General features: G+C 41.9%; 5 protein-coding genes, 1 long non-coding RNA gene and 1 other non-coding gene across 13 annotated transcripts; 4 read left to right on the top strand and 3 right to left on the bottom strand.

Annotated features, from left to right (window-relative positions):
- Positions 1-275: 275 nt before the first annotated feature.
- LOC115691117 (probable calcium-binding protein CML45) lies at positions 276-962 on the top strand. Its single transcript, XM_030617699.1, has one exon. The coding sequence runs from the start codon at positions 276-278 to the stop codon at positions 960-962; it is 687 nt and encodes a 228-aa protein (XP_030473559.1).
- A 3373-nt stretch (positions 963-4335) lies between these two features.
- Positions 4336-8788, top strand: LOC115691089 (uncharacterized). Of its 3 annotated transcripts, none has more exons than XM_056319468.1 (5): positions 4336-4632; positions 5439-5756; positions 6766-7004; positions 7885-8033; positions 8364-8788. In XM_056319468.1, the coding sequence occupies exons 2-5, from the start codon at positions 5578-5580 to the stop codon at positions 8607-8609; spliced, it is 813 nt and encodes a 270-aa protein (XP_056175443.1). In that variant the 5' UTR covers positions 4336-4632; positions 5439-5577; the 3' UTR covers positions 8610-8788. The 3 variants fall into 3 exon arrangements, with proteins under 3 accessions (XP_056175443.1, XP_056175442.1, XP_030473521.1); XM_056319467.1 differs by having other exon boundaries at positions 5423-5756; XM_030617661.2 differs by lacking the exon at positions 4336-4632 and having other exon boundaries at positions 5403-5756.
- A 1254-nt stretch (positions 8789-10042) lies between these two features.
- Positions 10043-16521, top strand: LOC115691087 (agamous-like MADS-box protein AGL65). 5 transcript variants are annotated; one of them, XM_056319134.1, is made up of 13 exons: positions 10221-10325; positions 10642-10811; positions 11116-11300; positions 13084-13143; positions 13242-13260; positions 13357-13421; positions 13512-13527; positions 13631-13692; positions 14174-14270; positions 14519-14566; positions 14748-14875; positions 15103-15553; positions 16129-16521. In XM_056319134.1, the coding sequence occupies exons 3-13, from the start codon at positions 11116-11118 to the stop codon at positions 16138-16140; spliced, it is 1143 nt and encodes a 380-aa protein (XP_056175109.1). In that variant the 5' UTR covers positions 10221-10325; positions 10642-10811; the 3' UTR covers positions 16141-16521. The 5 variants fall into 5 exon arrangements, with proteins under 5 accessions (XP_056175110.1, XP_030473518.1, XP_056175109.1 ...); XM_056319135.1 differs by lacking the exons at positions 10221-10325; positions 10642-10811 and adding an exon at positions 10043-10160; XM_030617658.2 differs by lacking the exon at positions 10642-10811 and having other exon boundaries at positions 10191-10325.
- A 72-nt stretch (positions 16522-16593) lies between these two features.
- LOC115691088 (chlorophyll a-b binding protein 4, chloroplastic) lies at positions 16594-18279 on the bottom strand. The gene is made up of 3 exons (XM_030617659.2): positions 17971-18279; positions 17115-17530; positions 16594-17005 (listed from the first exon to the last, which is right to left on the bottom strand). The coding sequence occupies exons 1-3, from the start codon at positions 18177-18179 to the stop codon at positions 16869-16871; spliced, it is 762 nt and encodes a 253-aa protein (XP_030473519.1). The 5' UTR covers positions 18180-18279; the 3' UTR covers positions 16594-16868.
- A 513-nt stretch (positions 18280-18792) lies between these two features.
- LOC115691123 (expansin-A15-like) lies at positions 18793-20754 on the bottom strand. The gene is made up of 4 exons (XM_030617703.2): positions 20597-20754; positions 20338-20480; positions 19721-20033; positions 18793-19561 (listed from the first exon to the last, which is right to left on the bottom strand). The coding sequence occupies exons 2-4, from the start codon at positions 20462-20464 to the stop codon at positions 19255-19257; spliced, it is 747 nt and encodes a 248-aa protein (XP_030473563.1). The 5' UTR covers positions 20465-20480; positions 20597-20754; the 3' UTR covers positions 18793-19254.
- A 1678-nt stretch (positions 20755-22432) lies between these two features.
- LOC130140311 (uncharacterized) lies at positions 22433-23906 on the top strand. Its single transcript, XR_008818320.1, has 2 exons — positions 22433-22904; positions 23307-23906. It is a non-coding gene; the product is annotated as an uncharacterized LOC130140311 (long non-coding RNA).
- Positions 23907-24504: 598 nt separating this feature from the next.
- TRNAA-AGC (transfer RNA alanine (anticodon AGC)) lies at positions 24505-24577 on the bottom strand. The gene has a single exon. It is a non-coding gene; the product is annotated as a tRNA-Ala (tRNA).
- Between the last annotated feature and the right edge of the window lie 1462 nt (positions 24578-26039).

The raw sequence follows: 26039 nt of genomic DNA, 5'->3' as shown, positions 1-26039 counted from the left end.
TCTCTGCACGCCACTGTGTAGTTTCTTCGCCATTTACGCGAAGAACAAGACTTTGCGCTCCTTTGTCATCTTTCTTGATGTCCCTCTGCTTATATATCCATGCCCATGTTGGTTAATCAAATCGAATCCTTCCTAACAGCTTGAATCGGTGACTGCCTCTCGCCTTTCCCTCTCCTCTCTGAGGCATTCTGTCAAACAAAACAGCGGCCAACGCTTATGGGCGTTCGGGCCTACAGCTGCAACATCATTCACAGACTGAACAAGTGGAGCAGGCGATGGAACTCCTCTTCGACCCAGTCGCACTCCTGGGCATAGTCGCTGTCCTGGTGTTGGTCAACTCGGTAATCGTTTTGCAAGACCACTCTTCCTACCTCCGCTGCATCGTTCAAGCCCTCCCCTGCTTCTTTCTCGTGACGAGACGCGATTGTTGCGCACACAATGCAGAGGCAGCAGCCCCAGATGGCCCGGACGAACGCCCGTCTTTCCGCGAGCAAAGAATCGCGGAGCCACCGGCGGCGGCGGCCCGCCCATCTTTCCGCGAGCAAAGAATCGCGGAGCCACCAGCGGCGGCGGCCCGCGGCGCGAGGATCCCCCACGAGGACGCGGACCTCTCCAGGGGCGAGGTGAAGATGGTGATGAAGAGGCTGGGGATCTTCGGCGTCGCCGACGACCCGGGCGACGAGAAGCTGCAGGAGCGAATCGGGGCGACCGAGATCGCCCGGGTGTTCGAAGAGGATGAGGTGAGCCTGGAGGAGGTGAAGGAGGCGTTCTACGTGTTCGACGGGAACTGCGACGGGTTCGTGGACGCGAGGGAGCTGAGCGACGTGCTCCGGGCCCTGGGCTTCGTGGATCTGTCCGAACGTGATTGCGGAGATCTGATCAAGGCCTTCGACGAGAACGGGGACGGGCTCATCGACTTCAGAGAGTTCACCAAGCTGGTGCAGAGGAGCTTCCGGCATTAGAAGGCCCGGGAGGGCGGGCGGCGCGGGACCTCTGGACCGCGCCTGTGTTACATGCATCGGGTCTCGACACGTGTTTGATTTTTTTGAAGTTCACCACGGGCCGGGTGCGCACGGGGCGTGTCGTTTACTTCGTATTGAACTGTGATCGTGTCAAGAGAGCAATGTTGAGATTGTGTATCAGATGGATCTATGTACATACTCCATCCAATGTGACTTTGATGTTCGATTTGAATAAAATTTCCAGAGATCTGTTCCTGTTATCTGTTGTTGTCCTGTGCCCGAACAATGAGAGCAACCTCGAAACATCGGGAAATAGTTTATTTTCGTACTTTCCTTAAAGGAACAACGTGAATGAGTTGATAAAAAAAAACAGAGAAAATGGATTATTAAACAAAAAAAAAAATGAATTTAGCAACATCAATTTGGAGAAGATCAGCAGGATAAGTACTGCGTATACTTAATCGATTTTATTGACGTGCAAGATAGAATTTAAAGCAATGAACAGATGCATTCAAATTCCAAGCTATGTTAGTCCTCAGATTGATTATTGTTCTGATTGTTGGGGTGCGGTTCATACTCCCCACTGACAGGAAGGCGGGAGTCGTGGGGGCAGCGCCCTTGAGCCGCTAGAAGGCCTTCATAAGTTTTTTTTGGTTAGAATGGCTTTCATAAGTTGGGCCCGTATTTTATTGGACCCACCCATGGGTAGCTCAGTTGGTTAGGGCGTACTTGAGATTGTGTGGTTAGGCGCACTAGTCCCAGGTTCGATTCCCAGCTGAGCACTTGTGATTTAAGTGGGGAGCCATGGCGGTGGATTGCTGTGCAAGTCTCCCTCGATGAATAGTCGAGGTGCACCCAAGCTGGCCCGGACACCTCGGTTACCAAAAAAAAAAAAGTTGGGCCCGTATTTTATTGGTAATTTGGGCTCGAACTCATGAATAGCAACTGAGTGGGCTAGGGTTTTTTTGTGCCATCTATATATAATATCTTTTTATTACAATTGAAAGTTGTAATTAGAGAAGTGGGAGGTGCTAATTATAATAGAATGTTATGTTGAATGTAGCCCTAGTTTAAGAGTGAACCAAGACCTTGTGCTCGATTTATCTTTCTCGTCTTTACTCTCTATTTCGTTCTGTTTGCGTGCTTAATCCAAACACCGATTTCTCCATGGTAATAAATTTGACCTACCAATGTATATGTGACACACATCTTTAATTGACCCGACAAATATTTTCATTTTACCTTCTACCCAACGGTATTGCCAATTGAAGGCTGTTTACACCAAAAAATGACCCACTCTTTCTAATCGACGTGAAGTTCTTTTGGTTGAATGTAGGACTTGGCGATGAGATCGATACAATTATCGACAAGTGATGTGATGGTCACCAACGGTTTTATAATGTAGTTATTGACAATGGCAAGACTAACCTAGGACTACGAATAACATATTAATGACTGTATAATATAGCTATCGATACACGATGTTGAATAGTCAACGAACATATTGATTCGATAATATAAACAAATACATGGCCGATGACATAGTAACTTTATCTTAGTGTTTTGATGCAGGGAAATGAAGAAAGGAGACAAAGTGAAGATGCCGATTGAAGACGAAGATATATACCAATTGATGGTTAAGTGCAGTGGCACTTAAATAGTTATAATTTCCTATTGATAAGGTTGACATGCGACCATGAGATCTAAAATTGTGGAATTGCATATGTAACTTTATGTAAAGTATTGACTGCTTATGAGCCTTTATGTTTAGGAGATTATAAACGGCAATGTGTAGTTTATTGGAGAGGGATCCACAATCATCAAAAATTAAATTCTCTGTGTACATTTCAGTTTCAGCATTTATAGTCTTGTATTTCTAAATTTATCGGTCTTCATCCTTGTAACGCAAATCCAATTCCTATCCAAATCGCCACCAAACCCGTTTAACAAAAAAAAAAAAAAAACCCAAAGATCAACTTTCGGTAAAAGATTTTTCAATATTTGGGTCAAATCCTGACTCCTGGTGAAGCAAAGGCGTTCTTGACGACGAGTGACCTTACCCTTACCCAACTCAATCGGAGCCTTTGTGCCGGTGAGCTCGGAGTTACAACGGTCTCACCATCGCCCAAAAACCGAGCATCTATCGGTTCTTCGTCGATGGCTTTAACCGCCGCCCGATCAATAAGCGCTAATTTGACGCTAGCACGACAGAATAAGACGGCGGGAGCCTTTCTACTGATAGGAGGAAATCTCCACCTAGAAGGCCAGCTCGCTACCCAAGTTATTTCCTCTTTCAACGCTCATCAACCTTAAGCATCGAGGGTCAATCCAGATCCTAAACTTGGATTTCTTGACCCCGCTTTCTGTGGGTGCGTGAGACCTCGTTCAGGTAGGGCAGCCTTGCCATCTAGACCATGCGTCTCTCCATTCTCCATTCGTCGATCGCCACGTATCCAAAGGGGGCCCTCTTTTCAGATCTGAGCTGTTTCGGTCCCTTGTGATTGCGTGAATCCCTGTTTTCATGCACAGAGCATTCATCTTTGCTCTTGTTTTATTGTGGGTATGTGTTCTGCTCTGTTTTTGCGTTCTGTTTATACGCAGTAAGTTGCAGGGTTTTAATAGGATTTCTTGGTGAGGAGAGGACATTTCGCGAGAGGATGGTTTTGATTTCTTTGTGAGAATGCGAACCGGTGACTTGAGGAGCTGAAGTGCGACAAACAATCTTTGCTGCCCCGCTCCCACGGGGAGCGTCCGCGGCGGTGAGAACATTACCCATAGGTAGTACTCCGCCTCGCTCGGGAACTTGGAGTTCTTGAAGTGCTCCTTCAACGCCTCCAAACCCTTCTTCCTATAAAACCCAATTTCCATTGACATCCATGGCCTCAAGAGGCGTAAAGAAACCAAAGAAAAAGTGAGAGGAGAGAGTAACGGAGGAAAGCGAAAGTAGGTCACCTGGATACACGACGATTAATGAGTAGAATGACAAATAGCCTATGTTGCAAAAATAGCCTACATTGCAAGATCGGCCCTAGTTTTAACGTGTTGAATTTACAGGTACGTTTATTCCACAGATGCGTTTCTTGTTTTCCGCACGCCATGTCCTTCAATTTCCCAAATTTTTGTCTTCTTTTAAGGAAAGAATGCACTCTAATTATTTTACATTCTAGGGATCTTGAGACTCAAGACGAAACTTTCTAAGGACATGCTTACATTCTGGGGATTCCGGGACTCGGGACGAAACTTTTTAGGTACATGCTTAGGCACACTATATCTTCTCCAACAACATTAGTCTCATTCTTGCTACTATCGGTGAAAGCTGCAGGACAAATCATATAACAAAATAAATTTCGGTTTCAGGGGAAAGTTGATAATCGAGACGAACTTCAGGGGCCAAAACATAATTATTTTCCAGAGGTTGAAAGCCATCTTGCTTCTGCCCGAGATACAACTGACAACGTTAGCCGCCGCGCCTTGCATCCATCTGTTTTCTCTACCTTGCGAGCGGAGCCTCTTCCTTGAAATCTCCGGCACCGGTGCATACTGTAATCTTTCTTCTTTTCTTGTTGGGCCATCTCTCTCTCTCTCTTTCTGCAATCAGACCACTTCTTGGCGATTCGGACTTCAGATCCGCAGGCGCCCTCTTCTTGATGCTATGCACTCAGCGTAAAAGGTGAGGTTTTGAACTCTTGATGAAGGTCTTAGCCCTTTTTCATTCGTCCCCATTTGATTTCTAGCTAAATCTCGGATGGGAAACGTTGTAGTCAAGTAGAGCAACGAAGTTGTAGATTGGAAGTAATCTTTTTTTTCCTGCAATGGTCATGTTTTTGCGTGGAAAACAGGATCCGATTGAGCGTTGTTGGTGAATTTAATGTTCTTTAAAGATGGGTTGCGCTTCTCCTCCTCGTGTGTGCGCGCTTCGCAATTTCGGGATCATCTGTGATCTTTCGCGCGGCGATTTGCTCTCGATCGCCTGGTTCTACCGGTTCCTGAATGCTCCTCTTGAAAGCATAGAGGTTGATGGAGCATTAACGAAAGAAAGTTCTTGCTTTTGAGTTCTTGCTTAGCGACTGTGTCAGAAATTTGGTCTCTTGGGTTATGACAATTCGAGGTTTGAAATGTGTGTATGGCGTGAAGTTTCACTGTAACTAGGTACAAAGTGTTTAGCAGAAAACACCGACAACTTAATTGATTCAGAACTCGAGAAAGGCAAGATATAAATGGGGGGACAAGGCATAGAATGTGCATGGTGATGGCGTGTATTCTCCTCATCCATTTACTTTGGTTGTCCCTGATGTTTGTCTGTTGTCTTAGTAGATTTATTTAGTTGCTTTAGTGTCCATCTACCTGCAGATACCTATATGTATTTTCAAGTTCCAATCATCTTGAAACATTATTGCTGAAAGTTCTTCTACCAAAGAAAGAGAAATTTATTGCTGAAACTCTGCTTTTTGATGTGGAAGAAAACTTGCAAAACAGGGCAATCCTTTTCAGACTGGAAAGACAATCATGATCCTGCTTTTGAGCATGTCTCGCTGTATCAATGGTATGGGATCTCCTGTTATGGGATATACTGCCTATTAAGAGTAGAATCTGAGAGGCGTGATCTAAGATCAAGATGACTATACCTCAAAGCCAAAAAATTGGACGTCCATTGATGAAGCTTATCAGATTGAGAGAATGGCCTATTCTGCAGCAGCTGCATATTGAGGAGCAGTTACTTCGGACCTCGTCGGAAAATTGGTGTATTATAAATGATGGCACTAGGGCACCTACCATTGTCATGGGTGTTTCTGGGTAAGTTTTTATGGTCACTTTTGGAGCGTTTTCACCTAATATCTTGTGAAGATGATTCATATTTTCTTTTCCTTTATGAACTTGATATGTGTGGATTGTGACATTATAAGCTGAGAGTTTTCTCTTGCTTATACTCGGTGCGCTTTAGTTTGGTATTGGAATGCTTATATCGCTCTATGATTTATCCAGCCACCTGTGGCAAAGTTTTTAGGAGTATAATGAGCTTAGATCCTGTTTTCATCCTTACATTGATCTATCACCATGGAACATCCTGTTGGACCTGGTGAATCACTAACACTAAACATGACGTTTCCATATTAGTACGACTTTTAATCATGAATGTGAACAAGCTTATGCCCGACCTTCTTTGTTACTCAGTTAAGCCTCGGCTTGTGGTTGTTCTTCATCTTTCTCGAAGCTTTTGAAGTGTCGATAGGTTAGGCTACTCATTCATGTCGTATGGCCTTTTAATCTGTCTGCATGATTAGAATTGTATTGATAATATTCTGATATCGCGTATGGATGAGTTTGGCAGCATTTGTTTTGAGATTCAGTCTCTGAGCAGTGAGCCTTTAGAAATATAGAAGAGACAGAACATGTAATTCTTGTTCATTTTTTATCAAAAAAACAACATGGCCGAATACTCGGGTTGTTCTAGTGTCAAGGCTTCCATCGTGTGGAGTGAAGAATTGGAGCCAGAAGGAGAGGAAAATTCCTTCCCGTGTCTCTGAGACAGATGGGTTTACTTTCTGCTTTTTAAGCAAAAGTCTTACGTTAACGAGGATGCCGCCATTAATCAGTTATTGGCATTGATTCATAAGTTAGACAGGTGGCACCCACTCTGCCTTCCGACAGTATTTCGCCCATCACTGTAGAAATAAATTTAAGACAAAAGTGACTATGAAACTATGTGCACTAGTTTGTGATTTATACTTGCTTTATACGTTGATGAGATGTGTTCTGCTTGGATATAATATAATTTAATAGAGTAAATGCATATTTTGCATAGGAAACCTGCCGAACTACTTGAAATTAAACCAGTGTTACACGATCAGGTACCTGTCATCAAAAGGTTCACTGGGGGAGGCACTGTTATAGTGGATGGTGGGACAATCTTTGTTACTTTCATATGCAACAAGGATTCTGTCCCTGATTTGCAGCCGTATCCTCGACCCATCATGTCTTGGAGCAGCCTAATCTACAATGAAGTGTTCCAAGGAACTGGCGATTTCCACCTCCGCGAGAATGGTATTCACTTTCAAAACTTTCAATATGCCCAATTTCTCTATTATTGCTAGTCAAATGAAATTGTTTCATGTTTGCTTTTTTCAATTTATGGACAATTTGGTTTTTTCTACATGATACTATTTCTTTGATCATGGACTGTTCAAAATCGGCTGTGTTCCGATGTTGCTTCTTTCTTTGACTGCAAACGTCTCATCTTACTCTTTGGCACTCCTTGGAGGGTTCCGATATGATCTTGTTGCTGAGGGTTGTCGTGATGTCAAACATTTGACAGCTTTCAAATGCTTGCACTGGGGAATAGTTACTATTATAATCCGGTCTCTATTTTTTGTTTATTTTGTTTTTCTTTCTATTGATTTTGAAGGACAAAATAAAATTCTTGCCCTTGTTTGTCCCTAGTTAGATTGAGGTAAGTATCTTTCTGGAAATAGGAGCCTTGGCTCAAAGTTCAGTGCACTTTGATTACGGAAGTCTGATGTAGCATAAGGACCAAACTCGATGATGTGTCAGCATATACAGATAATTAGCAACTTAACCTTCATATGCTTCGAGGCTTTGATTGTTGTCCATGATATAACAGGAGTCTCCTTTGAGATAACCTTTTTGATGATGTGTTGGCTTTCAAATGTTCTTCAACCTCTCTTGATTGTCCTTGCGATGAGTCATATTCGACACTAATGTTGTGGAGACTTTTGATATCATGGAGTGTTTATTTTCAGCACATCAATTACAATGCAAAATTTGTTAATACTTATTGTCGCAGTTGGAAGTTCTATTCTTTTCTCTTTGATTAGGCACTGTTATGGTTAAATGTCCACATGGTTGAAAGTTTTATTTGAAAAACTTATCAAACTCTAATAGCGCACACCTCTACCTATTCTAGATTACGTGTTTGGCAGTCGCAAGTTTGGAGGGAATGCGCAATCCATCACTAAAGGCCGGTGGATCCATCACACATCTTTCTTGTGGGACTACGAGATCAGAAACATGGCTTATCTGAAGCTGCCTTCACGTGCTCCCGAATATCGATCAGTATGCTAAGTATTCACTCAATTTCGTGTTTCTCGATCTGCTCTCCTGTCAGCCCAATAACCAGAGTATATCCAGGCTGGACCAAAGAAGAATTTAAATTCATTCTCGGTCGCCAAAAGCTTTTAGCCACATCAAGAAAAAAAGTCAAAGTTGCAACAAGTTGACATACTTGAAACATTTGCCATTATTTCCCCCCTTTCCCAGTCAGACTCTGCAAATGATTGTCTTTTACTTTTTCTGATATAATTTCACTTATGCTGGCTTGTTCTATGAGGGTACGATTCTAATTAGAAGCAATTCGATTTTTCTAACGGCATGCTTCCTCTTTAGGCAAGGGGCCATTTGGAATTTATATGTCGCATGAGGGACTACATATCAAGGTCAGATTTCATCGACAGAACAATAAGGGCACTTGGAACCCATTTTTCTGTGGAACCTGAAGAGTTGGAAGCAATTCAATCCGTGCCGAGCACAAAGTTTTCCCCCTCATCCAGGCTACTGACGACACAGGAACTAGAATCGGCATTATGTGAATTAGAGTCTCCGAAGTCTCTTGCTTGTTCCTCATCTCCATGATAATTTACTGATGCTGTTTCTTCTACCAAGCTATTTAACATTCTTCCTAATGCGAGAGTTCTAAATGTATGATTCTTTTCCCTGTACTGTGATTTGCAACTGTCATTGTACTTGAACTCCGTTATCAGACTTTCTGAATTCGAAACTGGTAAAATAAACTGGAAAGCATTTTCGTTTTTTACAATTTGGCTTTTCACTCTGACGCCAGAGTATGAAGGGAGCTTTTGGATGTGGTCTTGCAAGTTTGTTTTCTGGGTTTATCATTGATACTGCAATGCTTATGAGTTTTTTGCGGATTAGTGTTCATTGTCGCCTATTGAATCTTTTTTTGTGCTCTTGGAAAATGAACATCTGAGTCTGAACATGTTCTCGCAGCTCTCCAATCCTTGATCAACCTTGAAGAGGGACTGAACTGAACTTACATTTGGTGATGTCGATAGGATCAAGAAATGCTTCATATTGGCAGAATCATGGATCAAGCAATACTCGTTTCCTAGTTCATCTTTTCCGCTTTGGCGATTGCCGAGGATCGAGCGAGAATTCAACATTCCGACTCCCACCCCTACCATGACAGCTAGGCCAACCATCTCGGGTTGACACGCGAATTAATCTCGACATAGCCTGCATAGTCTTTACCGTTTGTCATGGTTTTCTGTTGACTGTTTTTCTCCCGAAAAAAGGGGTTCTTTCGTTCTTTGTACTTCAGGGAAAAACCTTTATAAACACAAGTCTTGCGAGATGCATCATTTGGTAACACAAAACATACGACATCCATAAATATATCACACATGGAATGCACAATGGTATGTGATTTCAGCAAGAAAAAGGTGTGGCATGCACAATTGTATAAGACGTAAAAATCTTGCCCACATGGTAGAATGTAGGAGTGAGCATCGGGTCGATCTACCCGGGAAGCGGAACCTACTCGGGAATCAGTGTCCCAACATTCACCGATTCAAAAATGTATCACGCACAATTATAATGTGTGTATAACACGTGATAATATACGATAGAAAGAAACCATTTACGTAGCAAATACGTATTGGATTATGCTAGAGAATTCATTTTTGTGGTAAAAATGTCCCGAATGTGGTGAAAGGATTGTATTTGTGGTAAATATGTAATGCATGTTATAAAAAAAATTTAAAAAAACTCTCTTGCACATATGGAGGGTCAAACACGGTCTTCAACACGAAAAACCAACAATATAATCACTTAACCGATATATTTTTTTACAGTGAAACAGTGCAACGGCGATACTTTATCATAAAAACTCGATTTTTTTTAGACCCTAGTAGAAGGCGTGTGATTTGATACTTTGGATTTCAACCGTCAGTAACAGCCTCGGGTCTCATCCGTACAGTGTAAGCGGCAGGAGATTAAGGTTTTCTCTTTTCTTGTTCTTTCGATGTTTCGATGGTCCAAGGTTCGGTTTTTTCCCTCGTTTTTCGAGTAGGATGGCCATTTAACGGTCGCGTGGAAACGGGGTTTACGCCACCGCGAATTTGGTTTCCAGCGGAGATCCCGTTCTCTTCATTGCCCGCTCGGACAGTAAAACCTCTCTCTCTCTCTCTCTCTCTCTCTCTCTCTCTCTCTTCGGTCTCTTCATATCCCTACGCGCGCGCGCGCAAACACTCGCGCTCTGCGAACAAACTTGGTTGGCTCGGCTCGTTCCCACGACCGAAATCACAGCTTGTCCCTTCAACTGCAAATCTTGTAAGCTGAACACCCATTTGCCTTCTTCTTCTTCTTCCATCTTCTTCCTCCATCTTCTCGCTCTTCCGATATATCTCTTTCTTTCTTTTCTTTTCTATCTTTTTCGGTGCGTGTCTCGAATCTCTTTTCTTTTTTTGGGCCGCATTTGGTTTTGGAATTTGGATTAATCCGTGCCTCTGCGCCTTATCTTTGCTGAAGAAGCTTTCTTGTCGCTCTCCTTCCAATTCTTGATCAAACCATATACCCATCCCCTCCTCGTGTGTTTTCTTGTTCTGGGTTGCTCTTACTTTGTGATCTTTCGAGAGTTCTGCGGCAGAGGAAAACTGGGTTCGAATCTTTTCGGGCGATTAATTTCTCTCGAGCGGGGATCGGAAGAAAAGGAAGGAGGGAAAATCGTAGTTGTTCGGCTGCTATCTTCCGCGTTCTAGAGATTATCGATGGGCTCTTTCTTTCTATGATCACAAGTTGTTTCTTTTCGTAGTCAAGGTAAAGTATTGTATCAAGAGAAGAGATGAGGGGATTTGTTTCGAGACCGTGAGCGTTGGTACTTATTGGCTTCTTTTCGAATTTTTTTGTTCACGTGTAAGGTTATGTTGGCAGCTTTTAGATGTTAGGAGCTAGCTTAACGTATATTAATCTGAGCAATGGATGATAAATTTGTGGGATAATTTCATTTCTTCAGGATAGATGATAGAAATTTGGGGTATCATTGAATCAAAGGGTTCCTTGAAGTTTACAAGCATATGATGGAAAGGAAGAATTTCCTAAGGTCCTGTTGGCTAATTTGCAGATGGGTAGAGTTAAGCTAAAGATTAAGAGACTTGAGAACAGTAGCAACAGGCACGTGACTTACTCAAAGAGAAGAACCGGCATCTTGAAGAAAGCGAAGGAATTATCCATATTGTGCGACATCGACATTGTCCTTTTGATGTTCTCTCCGACTGATAAGCCCACATTGTTTCACGGAGAACGCAGGTAATCCGGGGACCAACATCATTTGTAGTTTCTGTCTTCAATAGCAGATTCAGTTGCATAATTAGGTCTTATAACATATTCAATATTTAGAACCTGGTGATTTACATCTTGGATCTTGCAACATTTTATCCCTTTTTCTGGATAAATAGAAAATCCCACCTTCATCGGTTATTTTGAGGTTAATATTACCAGGCATCACTGTACTTTTGCCCGAAAATCAAAACGGTCCATCTACTCTTTTTCGGTTCAAAACCGTCTTTCTACTATTTGAAATGCTTCGTGTTAGTCCATCGTTATACCTTTTCTATTGTCGATCGATTTTTACTGACATGGACAGGCAGATTGCTGATTTTGGCGTTTGAGTATACTTATCCTATCATGATTTGCAAAGCTTCTTTTAGGTGGCGCAAACAGGTGCCACATCAGCAACATAAAAATTAAATGGGGCCAGGGCGCTCGAGCTTCTTTGAGCTCGTGGCCATGGCTGCCCAAGCTTCATACTCGCGGTCATGGCCGCTCGAGCTTCCAAGTTTCTTCGAGCTCAGGGCCATGGCCGCTCATGCTTTGTTGAGCTCGAGAGCCATGGCTGCTCGAGCTTTGTGCTCATGGTCATGGTAGCAAATCGTCATCATGAGCAAGTATTTACAAGTCAGAGGTTTTGCATAGTTGGAGGTGTTGGATTATGTGGGTTGTGGTTCGGATTTGGTAGGTTTTAAGTTGAAGAAGAAGAAGATGAGTGCTGAGAGAGAGATTGTCAAGGGAAAAATATCCACGCAGTAAATTTTAACGGCGTTAGCGCCTCATAAGCAAATTCTGTCATTGGCCTGATTTACGATGACTGGTGCACTTTTAAAGGACGGTTGTGAACAGAAAAAAAGGTGGACAGTTAAGATTTTTGGGCAAAAGTGCATGGATCATTGGTAATATTACCCATTATATGGTGTTAAACTGGGGTTCATATGATGTTTCCACTTTTTTTCTTTGTTAGTCTTTCAGTTTTTGGTTTATGCTAACGTTTGTAGAAAGTAGACAATGTAATCTCAAAAGCAATTGTAGATGTTGGTCTTCCTTCAGATTAATGGGCATCGGCATGATGCTTCAATTATGCGCCCTATTAGTATGATTTTGTCAAGATTATGTTGGATATTAAGCAGTTCACATGGATGCATCCATCTAATGGGTCTATTACTTGTCAAAATCGAGCCAAAAGAGATGTTACGTAGTTAGAGTAGAAATGGATGGTTGCACATTGGAAAATGTCCATCCTCTGTGCATCTTGATACATTTTCTCTTTTCTTTTCACGTTGGGTAAGTAACTATTATCCATGTTTGAAGGCTGTTCAAAGCCTACATCTCATAGAAGATTTTCGTTTGAACTTAATTTTAACTGCGATAATGTTTGATCCTATGAATCTGGTTGTGATAAATTGCTGTCATTCATAGTCTGATACTTTTACGGAGAAAACATATTTTTCTTTATAAAGTTGTTGCAAATTTTGTACTGTGGCTTGGTTCTTTGACAAATTTATTATCAGGATCTTTATCGGCCGTTTCATTTTCATGTTTACATCATGATGACATGGTATTCTGCTGTGAGGCAAGCCTCTGAAATTTGAGCATAATGGAGAGCAAAGGCTATATGTGATATATAAAGCAATATTTTATGGATTGGAAGTGTACCTTCCTTTGGAAAATAATAATGTGATTAAAGTGTAAAGTATGTGGCAACATGACCGCTTATCATTATCTACTAAAAAATCCTGCTGCATGCCTTATGTTTCAGCAACATTGATGAGGTCATTGCGAAGTTTGCTCAGTTAACTCCTCAGGAAAGGGCAAAAAGGTGCCATTCATGCACTGTTTTACTTCTTTTTTTATTTTCATCTTACCTAGCTATGTTAATCTAACTAGTTTATGATGTTTCTCCTCCCAACTGGACAGGAAGCTGGAGAGCCTTGAAGTAAGATTTCTCCCAATCAACTTCCATAGAAGATATAAATTGCTGTTTTTTGTGGGTCAATTGGTTCGTCCTCCAATTTATTTTTGACATGTGTAGGTTCTGAAGAAAACCTTTAAGAAGTTGGATCATGATGTCAATATACAAGACTTCCTTGGTACAAGGTTCGTGATTACTTTTGGGAAGTGTGTGGAATTTCTTCTGCATAATGTTTAAGAGAGTAGTAATCGTTCTGTTGTTTCATCTCTTTGCAGCAATCAAACGGTCGAGGTATCAAATCATTGCTAGCATTAGTGGTATTCATGAGGTGCTGGAATTTTCTCTGCACCGCCTTCTGCATAAATAAACTTACTTGATTGTAAATGATGTACAGGAAATGACTAATCAAGTAAGGCTGCTGCACAGTCAGCTAGCTGAAACGCAAAAGAGATTGAGGTGCAAAATTTGGAGCTTTTTGTTTTAAAAGTATCTGTTTCTACTTTTATCCTCGTTGATATCTATTGTGATGAGCACATGTTGGATCCTATCGCTGCTATCATGTTCCTTTAGTCTATTATAATCTTAATTAGTGGGTATTGCTTCAGTCATTGTTTGACCTGTTAAATCATAGTCATAAGTAGTGTGTCAGATTATTTAATGATATCGTAGTTGAATGGATTTACATGCTTATAAAAAAGTGGGTGAGTGATGTAGAAACCTAGTCACATCCCTCAGACCTAGGATATTTTGCCTTTCTATCTAGATGAGATGTTCATATCCAGATGGCAAATGCAGTGAGCTTGATCTTTCTACCTAGTTGGGTACTTTGTTAATATTTGGGTATGAATCACAATAAGTAGCAACACCATGAAAGATCATGAAAGAAATCTATGTATTTTCATTTCGCTAAGTCCACTTCTCTGTGCCATTGTTTCAGCTGCTGGAGGAATCCGGAGAAGATTGATGATGTAGAACAACTCAGGCAGATGGAAGACTCGCTTAGGACCTCTATAAACCACATCCGACAGCACAAGGTATGTTACTTAGATTACAAAGTCTGAATCATTTTCTATGCTACAGTCACTCACCTTGCATTTAAAATGCTTGTTTTCCATATTATGCAGTGTCGTTTTTTGCCAAAAAAGAAAAAAAAATTGAACTTTCCAAACCTAAAGCTATCTGGAGAAAACAGATTTTGAAACTCTAAATTAGAATGACCTTAGGCCAATTCTCTTTTGACAAGAGGTGGTTTTATACAAAAGTTCCTGTGTCTTCTCACCAGGAAAATGTTGGTAAGCATCAAGCTATGTCATTGGAGCGAACAAATCAGGTAACAAGTTTGTGACACAATGGAATTTCTGTGCGAGTGCACGTGCTTGTGAGTGCATGCGGGTGCATTGAAGTCTTATACTCTTGAATCAGGGATGTGTTCTTTACATCCTTGCACTGCTAACTTGTACAGCGATATGCTTGTTTCATTGTGATCTTATACAAAGTAAATTGCATTGCAGTTTGAAAATGCTATGCCTTTACCTTTCATTATGAGTGGGATGCCAGAAGCACAGCCTTTATCCTGGCTTCCAATAAATGAGAACCAACACTTGCTATTCCAAAACGACCCTCACTATCTTCCTGAAGGGTGAGTCTCTTCTTTACAAGTAAATTTAGAATCCTATCCACCAATATTTTGTGTTTTGTGAATGTGCATGATTTATGAACTTCCCCGACGTTGTATCATCAACTTGCTCTGATGCTAGTGTTGAAATTCAGGATCTAGATTTGTATTTGTTATATGATTTGGTGAAGTAATTTGATGTGAGTTAATTAAAATCCATAACCCAAGGACTTGATGTGACATTTTCGCAGACCCATTGACGGCTCCGCAGATGTCTCCCTCCCAGGGTGCTCTGCTTACTTTGGAGTGGATAAGCACCCCGAAATCGGAAATTTAGGGCAAGTTCAAAATATGGTACAAGAAGGCTGTATTTTGAATGAGTTAAACAGGAATGCATGCTTAAGTCTCCAAGTTGGTGAACAATATCCATATGCTCCATATGGCAACCTAACTTTACCAGATGAGAAGAAAATGAAACAAGAGATAGGAATGAACTTCCAAGGACACCATGTAGATTATCAAGTCGCAAGCAATAAGATGGAACAAGAGATAGATATGAGTTTACAAGGACATCCCGTAGATTATCAAGTTACAAGCAATATTGAACTGCAGAGGCCAATATATGACAATGGGCATCATCATTGGTGTTCAGTTACTGCCCCCTGTGGAATTGCTATGTATAACGGAAACCCCTTCAATCAGGTGAGTGATTTGACCATTTTGTTGTACTCAAGTTCAACCTCTCATGGTTGTTAGTCAGATGAGTCATTACATAATGCGCTTCCTCTGTATTAGTCTAGATTTGCTTCAATTTGCTGAAATAGATTTTAAAGTTTCCATCCGTACTAGGGTGGCTGCAACATTTGGGCTCCATCTATGTTTCTGTTTCTCAGTATGTTTGGTCTCATTAAATAATGCATCTTGTATATACTCTTCATTTGCTTGAAAATGTAAGCTCAGGTGCCTTTCAATCTCAATTTTTCTCATGTCATGTGTGGATATATATAGGTATTGCATATACACAGTCGGGCTATGTGTTATTAGCAATCAAAACTTGTGTCCTTTTTTCCTAATGCCTTTGTCACTTGAGATAAACCAAATCTATTTAACAGATGTTGAACAAGTAAAGCAACTCTACGTTGCAGTCATTGTGCTCAATAGAGACAAACCCTCTTTGTCCATCATTTCTCTCCCTTCAAATACTTCTTGCGTTTATTAAGTTGGAGGATCAGCTATCATGAACCTCGGCTATAACTCTTCTCTTTATTACCTTGCAGCAATCCGATTGACGATGTTCACAAGTCTACCTTGTTTCTCCTATACTGAGACTGGTAGCTGAAGGCATATTATTTGCATCAGAGTTGAAGGTTTTCTCCAAATAGTTACTCTGATGTTGGATTAAAGTGCACGGGTATGAGATGGAAAACTTGTTCCATGAAGAGAAACCCAAGATATCACGTGGCGGCAGGTCCTTTTTGTAATTTCAGCTGCAGGATTTGTAAATAATGTATTCAATATAGGAGCACAGATTTATATACTTTGTAGGTGGGATGGCTTTTGCAATTCATCCCTGTTTCTCCTTTGTATACCAATCCCAAAGAAATCTCTCATTTTCACTGTAAATGAAACTTTGCTAGAAAGAATGGATGTAAGCATACATAAATTCACCATCCCCGATTCTTGTTCTGATTGTAACACTCTTTCTTCATTTGATAACTCAGCAGGTGGCCTTAGATTGGGTATTGAAAATAAACTTGCATGAAAAGATTGATTGCTAGATCAATGACCTTGTACAGAGGAATTCTTTTTACACAGATGTCCAGAATATATTACTCATAAACATCATTTGATCATCGCGGTAAACAAACCAGGAAGAGCAAACTGCTCTCTCTCTCTCTCTCTCCCTCTCTCTCTCTCTCTCTCTCTCTCTCTCTCTCTCTCTCTCTCTCTCTCTCTCTCTCTCTCTCTCTCTCTCTCTCTCTCTCTCTCTCTCTCTCCCTGTGCCCTAGAAATGTATTTAGTAGCCCCTTAGTGTTTGGACTATGGTGTTGTGCCATGGGTCTGAAAGGTGCTGCAATAGGTTGTCAAATGGCCCCCTCCCTGTCACATTGTATTGCACCACCATCCCCAAAAATGCCAACATTGCCAATCTCCCTGCAAACACAATTAAGAGGCAAGTGTGTAAGTTCTAGTGAAAATTCATGTCTCATATCCCATCGAAACGGGTAACCACGGGAACACTGGTGCTGTTTTGAAAACTCACCATTGGCGAGCTCCTTCTCCTTGGCTTCAACAGTGGGAGCAAAGTTGAGGGGGTTGAAGATGCCGCCGGGGTAACCCACTTCATTAGGGGGCAAGCTGTACTGCTTGAAGATCGGGTCCTGGTTGACGCTCCCCGGGTTCTTTATGTCCTGCCATCTCCGGATCTCGACGTAATGGAACAGGATGAACTCAATCACAAACAGGGTAGAGGAAGATGCAAAGTACTCAGCCTTCCCTGCGTCGAACCAGGTGGGCACGTTGATGATGCCAATCTTGGTGAAAACTTCCGGGAGCAGCATCCCTGTGACCCCGAGCATCGCCCACCGGCTGTTCACGAGCTCCGCTTGGATATACCATTTCAGGTTCTCCGGGTCCTCAGCGAGACCGAGCGGGTCGAATCCATTGTCACCTGGAAGGCTGAACATAGACATCTACTGAGTTTTGAGTCCCTACATAGTTGGATCTCTAATTCCAGGAACTAATTTCAATCTGAATTAAGGGACGGCAACTTTCTCGAGCAGAACAAAAGTTCTTTACAACTATTCTAGAGATTTTGCCTTTAATCTGTATTATTTGAATTTCTAAGGCATGTCTCTCCCATGCAAAACTTGAAAGGCTGAATTACTGCTACTTTATTTTACTTGACTAAGTGCCACATGACTAATGCATCATACTTTTTTTTTGTTTGTCATGTGATGCTGCAAAAAAAAACCTCTTTTGACCCATGTTTGAACTGAAGACCAGACTGTCCTCGTAGTTTACAATATAATAATGATCTAGCACTTCAATATCATGTTCTGCTGGGAGATCTTATATAGGATGAAAGATTATGAAAGCTTATACAGTCGAATTAGTACCTTCCATTGAGGTAACCTGGTGAGGCTAGACCAGGCAACCATTCCCCTTTCTTGGCCTCAACCTTGAAAGAAGCAGGTGATGAAGTCGATGGCAAAGCTTTGAGGCTGACCTCTCTGTTCAATTTAGGCGACGAGCCGGTCAAGAACCGGGCCTTCGATGAGCAAGGCCGGAACACGGCAGCTGAGGCCTGTGTGGTGACTGTGGCCATCTTCTTCTCCAACCCAAGGTTGTGTGTATTGAGCAAAAAATTGGGAGTCCTTGTAAGGGAAGAGAGTTGGAGTTTTAGAAGCTTGAGAGTGCAGTGCCTGTCTTTGCATGCCCTTTGTAATTTGATTTCATGGCAATACATGTGGCTCATGTGCAACGTTGAAAGTGGACGGTTGGTTTTGGGTGGTGTTGGGGATCCAACGGCTGAGATGGGCTGTGGTGGGGAATCGACCAATGGGAGGGCTTGGCTCTTATCCTTTTATCTGATTGCAATATCTCCATTGATCTGTTTCTTTGCTTCTGTTGGTTGTGAAAGATACCGTGGGGCCTTTTGCATGCCACACATGATTTAGATTTTTTGATCCAAAGAAATCATGAAAAAAACAAAATAGTTGCACTGAACTAAAAGCCCACGAGTCCGTGGCCAAAAACTCCAAGAAAAGTCCGTAAGTCAAAATTTGATGGCTCGATTTTTCTTGATAGTTTGGAAGTGCTGGGCTGAGACAACCCCAAATTCAAGATTGGGCTGATTGTTATAGTAGAACATGATTGCTGGGCTAATGCAAGCTCCTTTTGGAGCCCTTGATATGTCATTTTAGGGCTACAGACAGAGAGAGAGACAAACACCATACCTTATATTCCAAACTGACAAACCATAAACCAGGAAGAACTAGCCTTTACAGTTCAGTGCTCACCGAACCATGACTAAACATTTGAAAAGGCAAAACAAAAGGCTCATTACAATGCTCCATCCATGGTAACTTCACCAATGGATGAGACACAACACAACACAACCAGATAATAAATGACTGTTGACTCATGAAGGGTGGTGACATTACTCGGCACCCCACCACAGCCACCTTCACTGTTCTGTTCTTTTCTTAAAGTAGACCAGAACAGATTAGACAAAGCCTTAATGGTCACATGATGAAGGCCATCCTAAAATAATCCTTTTATCACGTCTTAATTAACATGATTGACCCCTTATGTACTACAAGTACTAACTACACAATTCTTGTCCTAATTGGACCCTAAACTACTAGCAAAGCCCAGGGTACTAGACATTGTGCTCAAATTCACGCAAACTGCCGGCCTGCAAAGGTCTGGCCGAAGGACCAATTGGGGGGCGCCACGTCATTGGAGAACACGGTCCGTCCATCACTGGTGGTGACCGAAAAGGAGAGGCTCTGTCCGTTGAGGTTTGAATTGCTCTGCCAATTCTGGCCCCAGTTCCGGGACATGGGTTGCCAGCCGGTCCGTGAGCCCTTGATCGAAACAGAGCGGACGTCCCCTGCACCTCCAACATTGGTGATTAGGACCAAGTTGAAGTACGAGTGACCATTCACGGTGAATCTGATGCCTCCCTTCTTTTGACATGGTACCCTACCACAAGAAACATTGAAAAGATTAGCTGCGCCAATTAATTGTTTAATATATCTATGCAATTATGTGTAACATCATGCATTCAGTTTTAAAATTGAAGCCCATAACTTTGGGCGTAGAATTAAAGTGAACTAATAAAGAGCATAATAAATTTGCAACCTCCTATAAACCACAGGGACAATCCCAGAGCTGTACTGGGCAATCTGCTGGAACACAGGCTGGGAAAGATCAAAGTGGTGGAGAGGCGGGTTGCACCAGCCACCGGCATTGTTGGAGAGTGCGTTGTTCGGCGGGCAGAAGTTGGTGGCGGTGACAACAATTGAGCCTGGGTTGCACCACCGCGGGTCATTGACACACTTGATCTCGAAGCAGGCCCCGCAGCTCAGCCCACTGTTGAACAAGGCAGTGCTCAGGGCCGCCGTGTTCGTGCCATAGCCCTGGCTGTACAAGTTCCCATAGCCACAAGCCCCACCTAGCCACGAAAGAAAGCGTTGCCAAATTGATTATGGGCGTTGAATAATTGCCTCAGTATAACGTTTTAATTTTATCAAATGGCTCTCATTAGACTAATGCAATCTCTCATACAGGGCACTGCGTGTATGGATTAAGCCTACAGGGCTGATTTTATGGATCGACAAGCATGAATAGATCCTTATGTGTGACCGTTAGCCGAATGTCTAAAACCCGTCGTGGAAAGAGTTATGTCTTGAATTTGACTACGTGACCAATTATTTCGCAAAAATTGAACATATGCAAAAGAATTAGTTAATAAGTACCCATTGTGCCAGAAGCGTCCCCACCACCGTAGAAGGTTGCATGCGCATCGATCCAGCCATCACCATATCCATGAACAGATGAGCCCAAACAAAGCAATCCCACCAAGAGTACCCCAAGAAAAGCCATTTTTTCTTAGCCCTTCCTGTTCGTGCAAGCAGAAAATGATAGTTAGTTAGCTCTTTGCATGAAATGAACATGCCATATGGTTTATTCACGTAAACTAAGCTAAACTAAGATGTCTTGAGGGAAGGCGCAAACCTTAGAGAGTTGCTGAATTTTGATAGACTAAGGAGGGAGGAGAAGTTGGAGTGCTGTGGAGCAAAACAAGAGGGTTTAGGAGGGATTATATAGTGAAAGTACTGCTGCGAGATACAGAGAGCGCTCCCCAAGGAAACTGACTCTTTTCCTCCCTTTCCTTTTCCCTTTTTCTTCCGTATGCGTTGCGGTGGGGACCTTAAACCCCCAAGTGCAAGGGTTGTTTTGTCTGTGCCAAAACAGAGCTGCGTCTCTTCTGACCACGTGGTTTCGGTAGTCTGTCTGATGATTAGATCTTGATCACTTGTCATTCATACGATCCATTCATAAATGGTTAGAAAGAGACTGTTCTGTGGGGGTCGGTCGTTTTGTCCATTTCTTGCTCCCCTTTGGTGCAGTTTTTTCCTCCGAGGTAAAAGCTGTGAAAAAGTCTCACTTACGTTCCAAGGCAATTATATGGAAAGAGTCCACTTTTACAGCATCTTGACTTTAGGTCCTAAGCATGACGTTACAAGGCTTCATCCCAATTTTCGTTCGGACTTTATCTTGATTTAAAGAGGTGATGCAAAACATTATTTGATACATAAGATACTTTTTTTGTGTTCTTCACATACCATGAACTCTACAATATCATGGCTACTCAAACTTAATCAAGGCAATAGTTTTCTTACATCGCCGCCATGAGCACATGCGTTGCAGAAAACAAAGCCTTATATTCACCAGAAACAGTTAAAGCCGACGGAGTGCAGTATTTGCATTTCCCATGTCTTGATCACACAGACTTCCAACCTTTAGCTGGCTATTTCAGAAAACCATGGACACCATACATTTATACACATGGGGAGACATTGACTATAGCGTATACACATACAATACATAGATACTTAGTAAAAGATCCATCGGAAAGGACTATATAGTCATTTTCAAGGAACTCGCTAATTAGGGTTTCTTCTTTAGTTTACTTGTTTATCTCTATCATGAGTACAGTTACTTGCAAGATTGACCCGTTCCATACTGGAAACAATCACACGAGATCTTTTGATAACATGGATTCCTATTTCTCAAGATAATTGTCCAAAAAATTATAAACATATTGTACAGCAGTCAATCCAGTCATAACTCTTTCAATTGTGTCAATTTAATCATAAACTTTTTAACTATTTGTCAATTTAGTCATAAACATTTCTTTGTATCAATTTAATCCTAAACCTTTTTAAAAAATTTCATTTTAGTCATAAACCTATTATTTGGATATTTGGCCGGAAGATTACTTTGGCAAATCGTCAAAAGATTTAGGACTAAATAAACACAATCGAAAGGTTTAGGACTGAGTTGATCTCCATATAATAGGATTAGTACTTTTTGGACAATTTCCCCCCTATTTCTTAATGATTTCCCACAATCACGAAACTTCCGGCTGATGACAAGTGACCTTAAGCAAATGAAGGAATCGGTTACATTTTTCTCGTGATAATATAAACGAGTATACTTTTGACAAAAAAAAAAAATATATATATATATATATATATACACACACGAGTATACTGCAATCTCATTGCATAAATGATGAAAAGAAAAAGACTTGTTCAAAGCACGTCATTACATACATTAAATGAGCCTACGAAAACTAGTCCAACAAAGAGGACAGTCCAAATTCCGACCGACCCACCACCCTCAAAAACCTCGACGACCCAACGTCGGTCATGTGATGACTCACTGCGTTGTCATGTGAAATGGAGAAGAAGAAGAACAACTTCTTTGACACTGCGAGTGTGACAATGTTGACCCATTATTTATTACTTCTCTCTGCATGAAACCGAGAGAGGGAGAGAGGGAGAGAGGTACGGGGAAAAAGATATCCCGACATCCCAAAACCCTAATTCATTGAATGTTATCTGTTACACGGCAGTTGTGAGGTTGAAGAAGAAGAAGAAGAAGAAGAGCGAGCGAGCGAGCACGTGGCTGCTGATGCTTCTCTGCGATGCATGTCTACATCTGCACGTTGCTGCATTGAAATAACAAAACAACAGACAGCTCTCATTCATTGTGTCATCCTCATTTTAGTGTCATTCTTTATTTTCACACCCGTGAAAAAAGGAAAAAGAAAAGAAAGCTTCGATTTTATAGCAGTCCACGTTCAATTCTTTTTATTATCATAAATCTTGGCAAGGAGGACAGACTTAAGAATTTTAATAGGGTTTTCATAAAAAGTATATCTGGTATGCGATTAAGAAAAATTGCACCGAACACCTAATGATCGAGTTCTAGGTTACGGGCACGCACCATCCCTCCTCAGGTCTGCTTTGCTGAGGTACGTTACATCATTTTTTTTCCTTTTAAAAATTGATTTATCATGCAGAAATATCAATCTCAAATTGTAATAACTCTGTAGGACATAACATTTTTGGAAATGATGGAAACATATATCTTGGAAATATATTTACAAGTTGAGGCCAAAAAAATAATAATAAAGAGAAAGTTGAAATTTCCAAACCCATGGGCAACGAGAGGAGAGAGATAGACAGAGAGAGACACCAAAAAGTGCCTTGACATGCATCCAATCGAAATCATGTGATGTGAATCTTCTTGGGTTGCTTTTTCAGGCTATATCAGCACTTTGCTTTCCCTAGTTTTTGTTGCATCTCCGCATGGATTTCACAGCTTTCTGTGCATTCTAAGGTCCGTGAACAACACATTTTTATCTCATGATTAGATAGCCATGGAAGACATTTTCTTGTTCTTAGGGCTTGAATTGGACCAACTGAATGACGACCTTATCTGCTTCAAGTGTTGGACTAGCAGCTAGGAAAGTTGCAGAGTGCACTCGCAACGATGATAACGCTGTTCTTTATTGCTTACCACAATGCAATGGATAGATTTTAGAAATATGTATAGAATAATCCGACAGTATAGTCTAGCTAGCAATTGCACAGGCAACCACCCTACGAGCACAGACGATCAATTTCACGGTGAATTGCCTATCAAGGAGGACCACGAGTGACCCACTGCGATGGTGGTCTCCTATGTTGTGGCGGTGGACGACCATTTCGACTACCCACGACGATAGAGATGGAAATGGGGGCAAAGAGAAATCTCAGGCAAGAATCACAACAGGATTGCACCTTGTGCAATTATCATGCGGTCAACTCATCTACTATGATGACGCACGCAACGTAGTAAGAAAAGCGATAAACGGTGTTTATATCAGCTTATTCAATAAGATTTTGCCCAAATGGTGCGACATTTGGCATATCATGAGTCATGGCGTGCTCAATTACCTTTTGACCTCGCTACGTTACATCTCTCTCACACACATTTCTTTTTGCGATGTCTCTTTCTCCATAAAGGTCTGTACGAGATGATAACAACGTCATGGCATGCTCAATTATCTCTTAACCTAGCTATGTTGGGCTCTTTCGTTTTGCTTGCTTGCCCGTATTTGCCTCTCTTTGAGACGATTTCCTGTTCTCCCAGTAATGTTTTCTGCAGACGGGATTATGAAGATAAACCAAAACACTGCCATCATAAACCCCTTTCTTCACCTGCCATTGAAGGAAAACAGGGCCAAGAGACATTGTTTTTTAATATGGATCTGGTCCTTTTCTAAAGCCATCCTTGATTCGAAGACAACCGTTGCTTTTCATGAGAAAACAACACATCGTGAACACGGCACTGAGCTGTCGTGTCGAGGATCGATTCACTTTGACGAAACCATAATCCAAGAAGACAACTTCTGGGCATGCATTGGCGTTAACACAAGAACTGGTTTTTCACTAGAAACACCAAGGAACAACCTCAACTTTCTTGACGACCAATATCACTGTCGAACCAAAAGAACGAAAACTGAAAAGACATCCCTTGTGTCGTCTCCTTCGCATCGAGACTAAAAAGCAATAAAAAAAAATAAGAACTGGAGATGCGGGGTATCGATCCCCGTACCTCTCGCATGCTAAGCGAGCGCTCTACCATCTGAGCTACATCCCCATTGTTGGAGATCGGATAAATTATAATTTTATTTGCTTCTTAAACGTCAGATGCTACAAGAGTCGCGCGACCGTCCGTGAAATGCTCGACTATCGGACACGAAACGAAAGACGTGGAGGACAACCGCTCGGTCCAGTTCAGCTGTGGCAATGCCTACCGCACACTTGTTCCGGCTTATATCATTTACCCATGCATGCAATTGCAATACGACCGCACACGCTCTGTCGTTTTTTCGCAGTCTCTTGGCTTCACCGATGATGGATTTGGCGATCGTTACGTGACGATACGACAGTGCAATGCCCATCTTCGTCTCATCTGATCTCCACCCTTTTGGACAAAACCCAAGTCTTGTCCAAAGACAATGACATTCACTTTAGCTTTTCTGTGAATACGCCCCATCATCGTCTGCGACTCTGCGTATAAGGTTGTCGTTGTGATTACACCGGTGTCCTCCTCGCGACAAATTTACAGATGTTTTAACGCGATTACCACCTTAAATCGAGCAGCAATTAAAAGTTAAGTGTCCATGATCGCGACCGACATTTCGTACCTCATCCTCGACGATAATACATTCGATCGCGATGTCATTTCGATGTGTGCCTGAACAGAAAATACCTGAAGAAGATACATCAGCTCACGCACCAAGGCCGAGGCATATGAATGCAGGGTTGAATGCCGCAAAGCTCGCTCTTGATAGTAGGCCAAAACGAAAGGTCTGTATCCCATCATCAAAAGGTGCTCTTCGAGACATTTTTCTTCCTATTTTAGAATCAATCACAACCATCAAACGGGAGGATGGGACTTATCATGGCCTTTTTTCTTCTGCCAAGGAGAAAATATTAGGTGGTCTAGACAATTCACGTCGGCATGGTCCCAGACCACTCTTGAAGCGCCACGTGGAGCTGTGGAGCCGGCTCGCCTAGATGAAATTACTGCACAAAAAATAATTTCTCTCTCTCACTAGCTTGCCACTCACCCTTGCGCCCTCTCTCTCCTTTGCACACATTTATTTTTTCTCTTAGATTCTCTCTCTTGGTCTTCGTTCTTTCCTTTTCAGAAGAAGAAGAAAAGCCAACCCTTTTTCCTCTCTCTAACGAAGGCTTTCTTTCTCCGGAGAAATGTTTTCAAATTTTGAATCTCTACTTTTACTCTCAGATTTTACTACTCCGCGCTCGTAGTTGTTGTTTAGGCGTTCCTTGCTGCTCCAGCGTTCGTCAAGCGACAGTTCCCCCGCCGTCGCTGACAAAGCACATTAAGGTCGCCCATGCTCCGACGAAGCAAAGTTCTCCCTCTCTCGTGAATTCAAAAGTTTATGTCCCTCGTCCTTGCTCTCTGCTCCAATGCTCGCTCCATCTCTACTCTAGCGCTTGCTCACTCTCTACTCCGTTGCTTGTATTAAAATAATTAAATATTAAATCACGCATTCATTTAACAGCTTCAGCTTTTAAAACAGTTAGCAATA

This window comes from Syzygium oleosum, unplaced genomic scaffold (assembly GCF_021117445.2).
Source record: "Syzygium oleosum isolate NSW1041296 unplaced genomic scaffold, Sole_v2.1 Sole_v2.17, whole genome shotgun sequence".
NCBI lineage: Eukaryota > Viridiplantae > Streptophyta > Magnoliopsida > Myrtales > Myrtaceae > Syzygium > Syzygium oleosum.
Note: the sequence above shows the minus strand (reverse complement) of the source record. Positions and strands in the feature narration are given on the sequence as shown.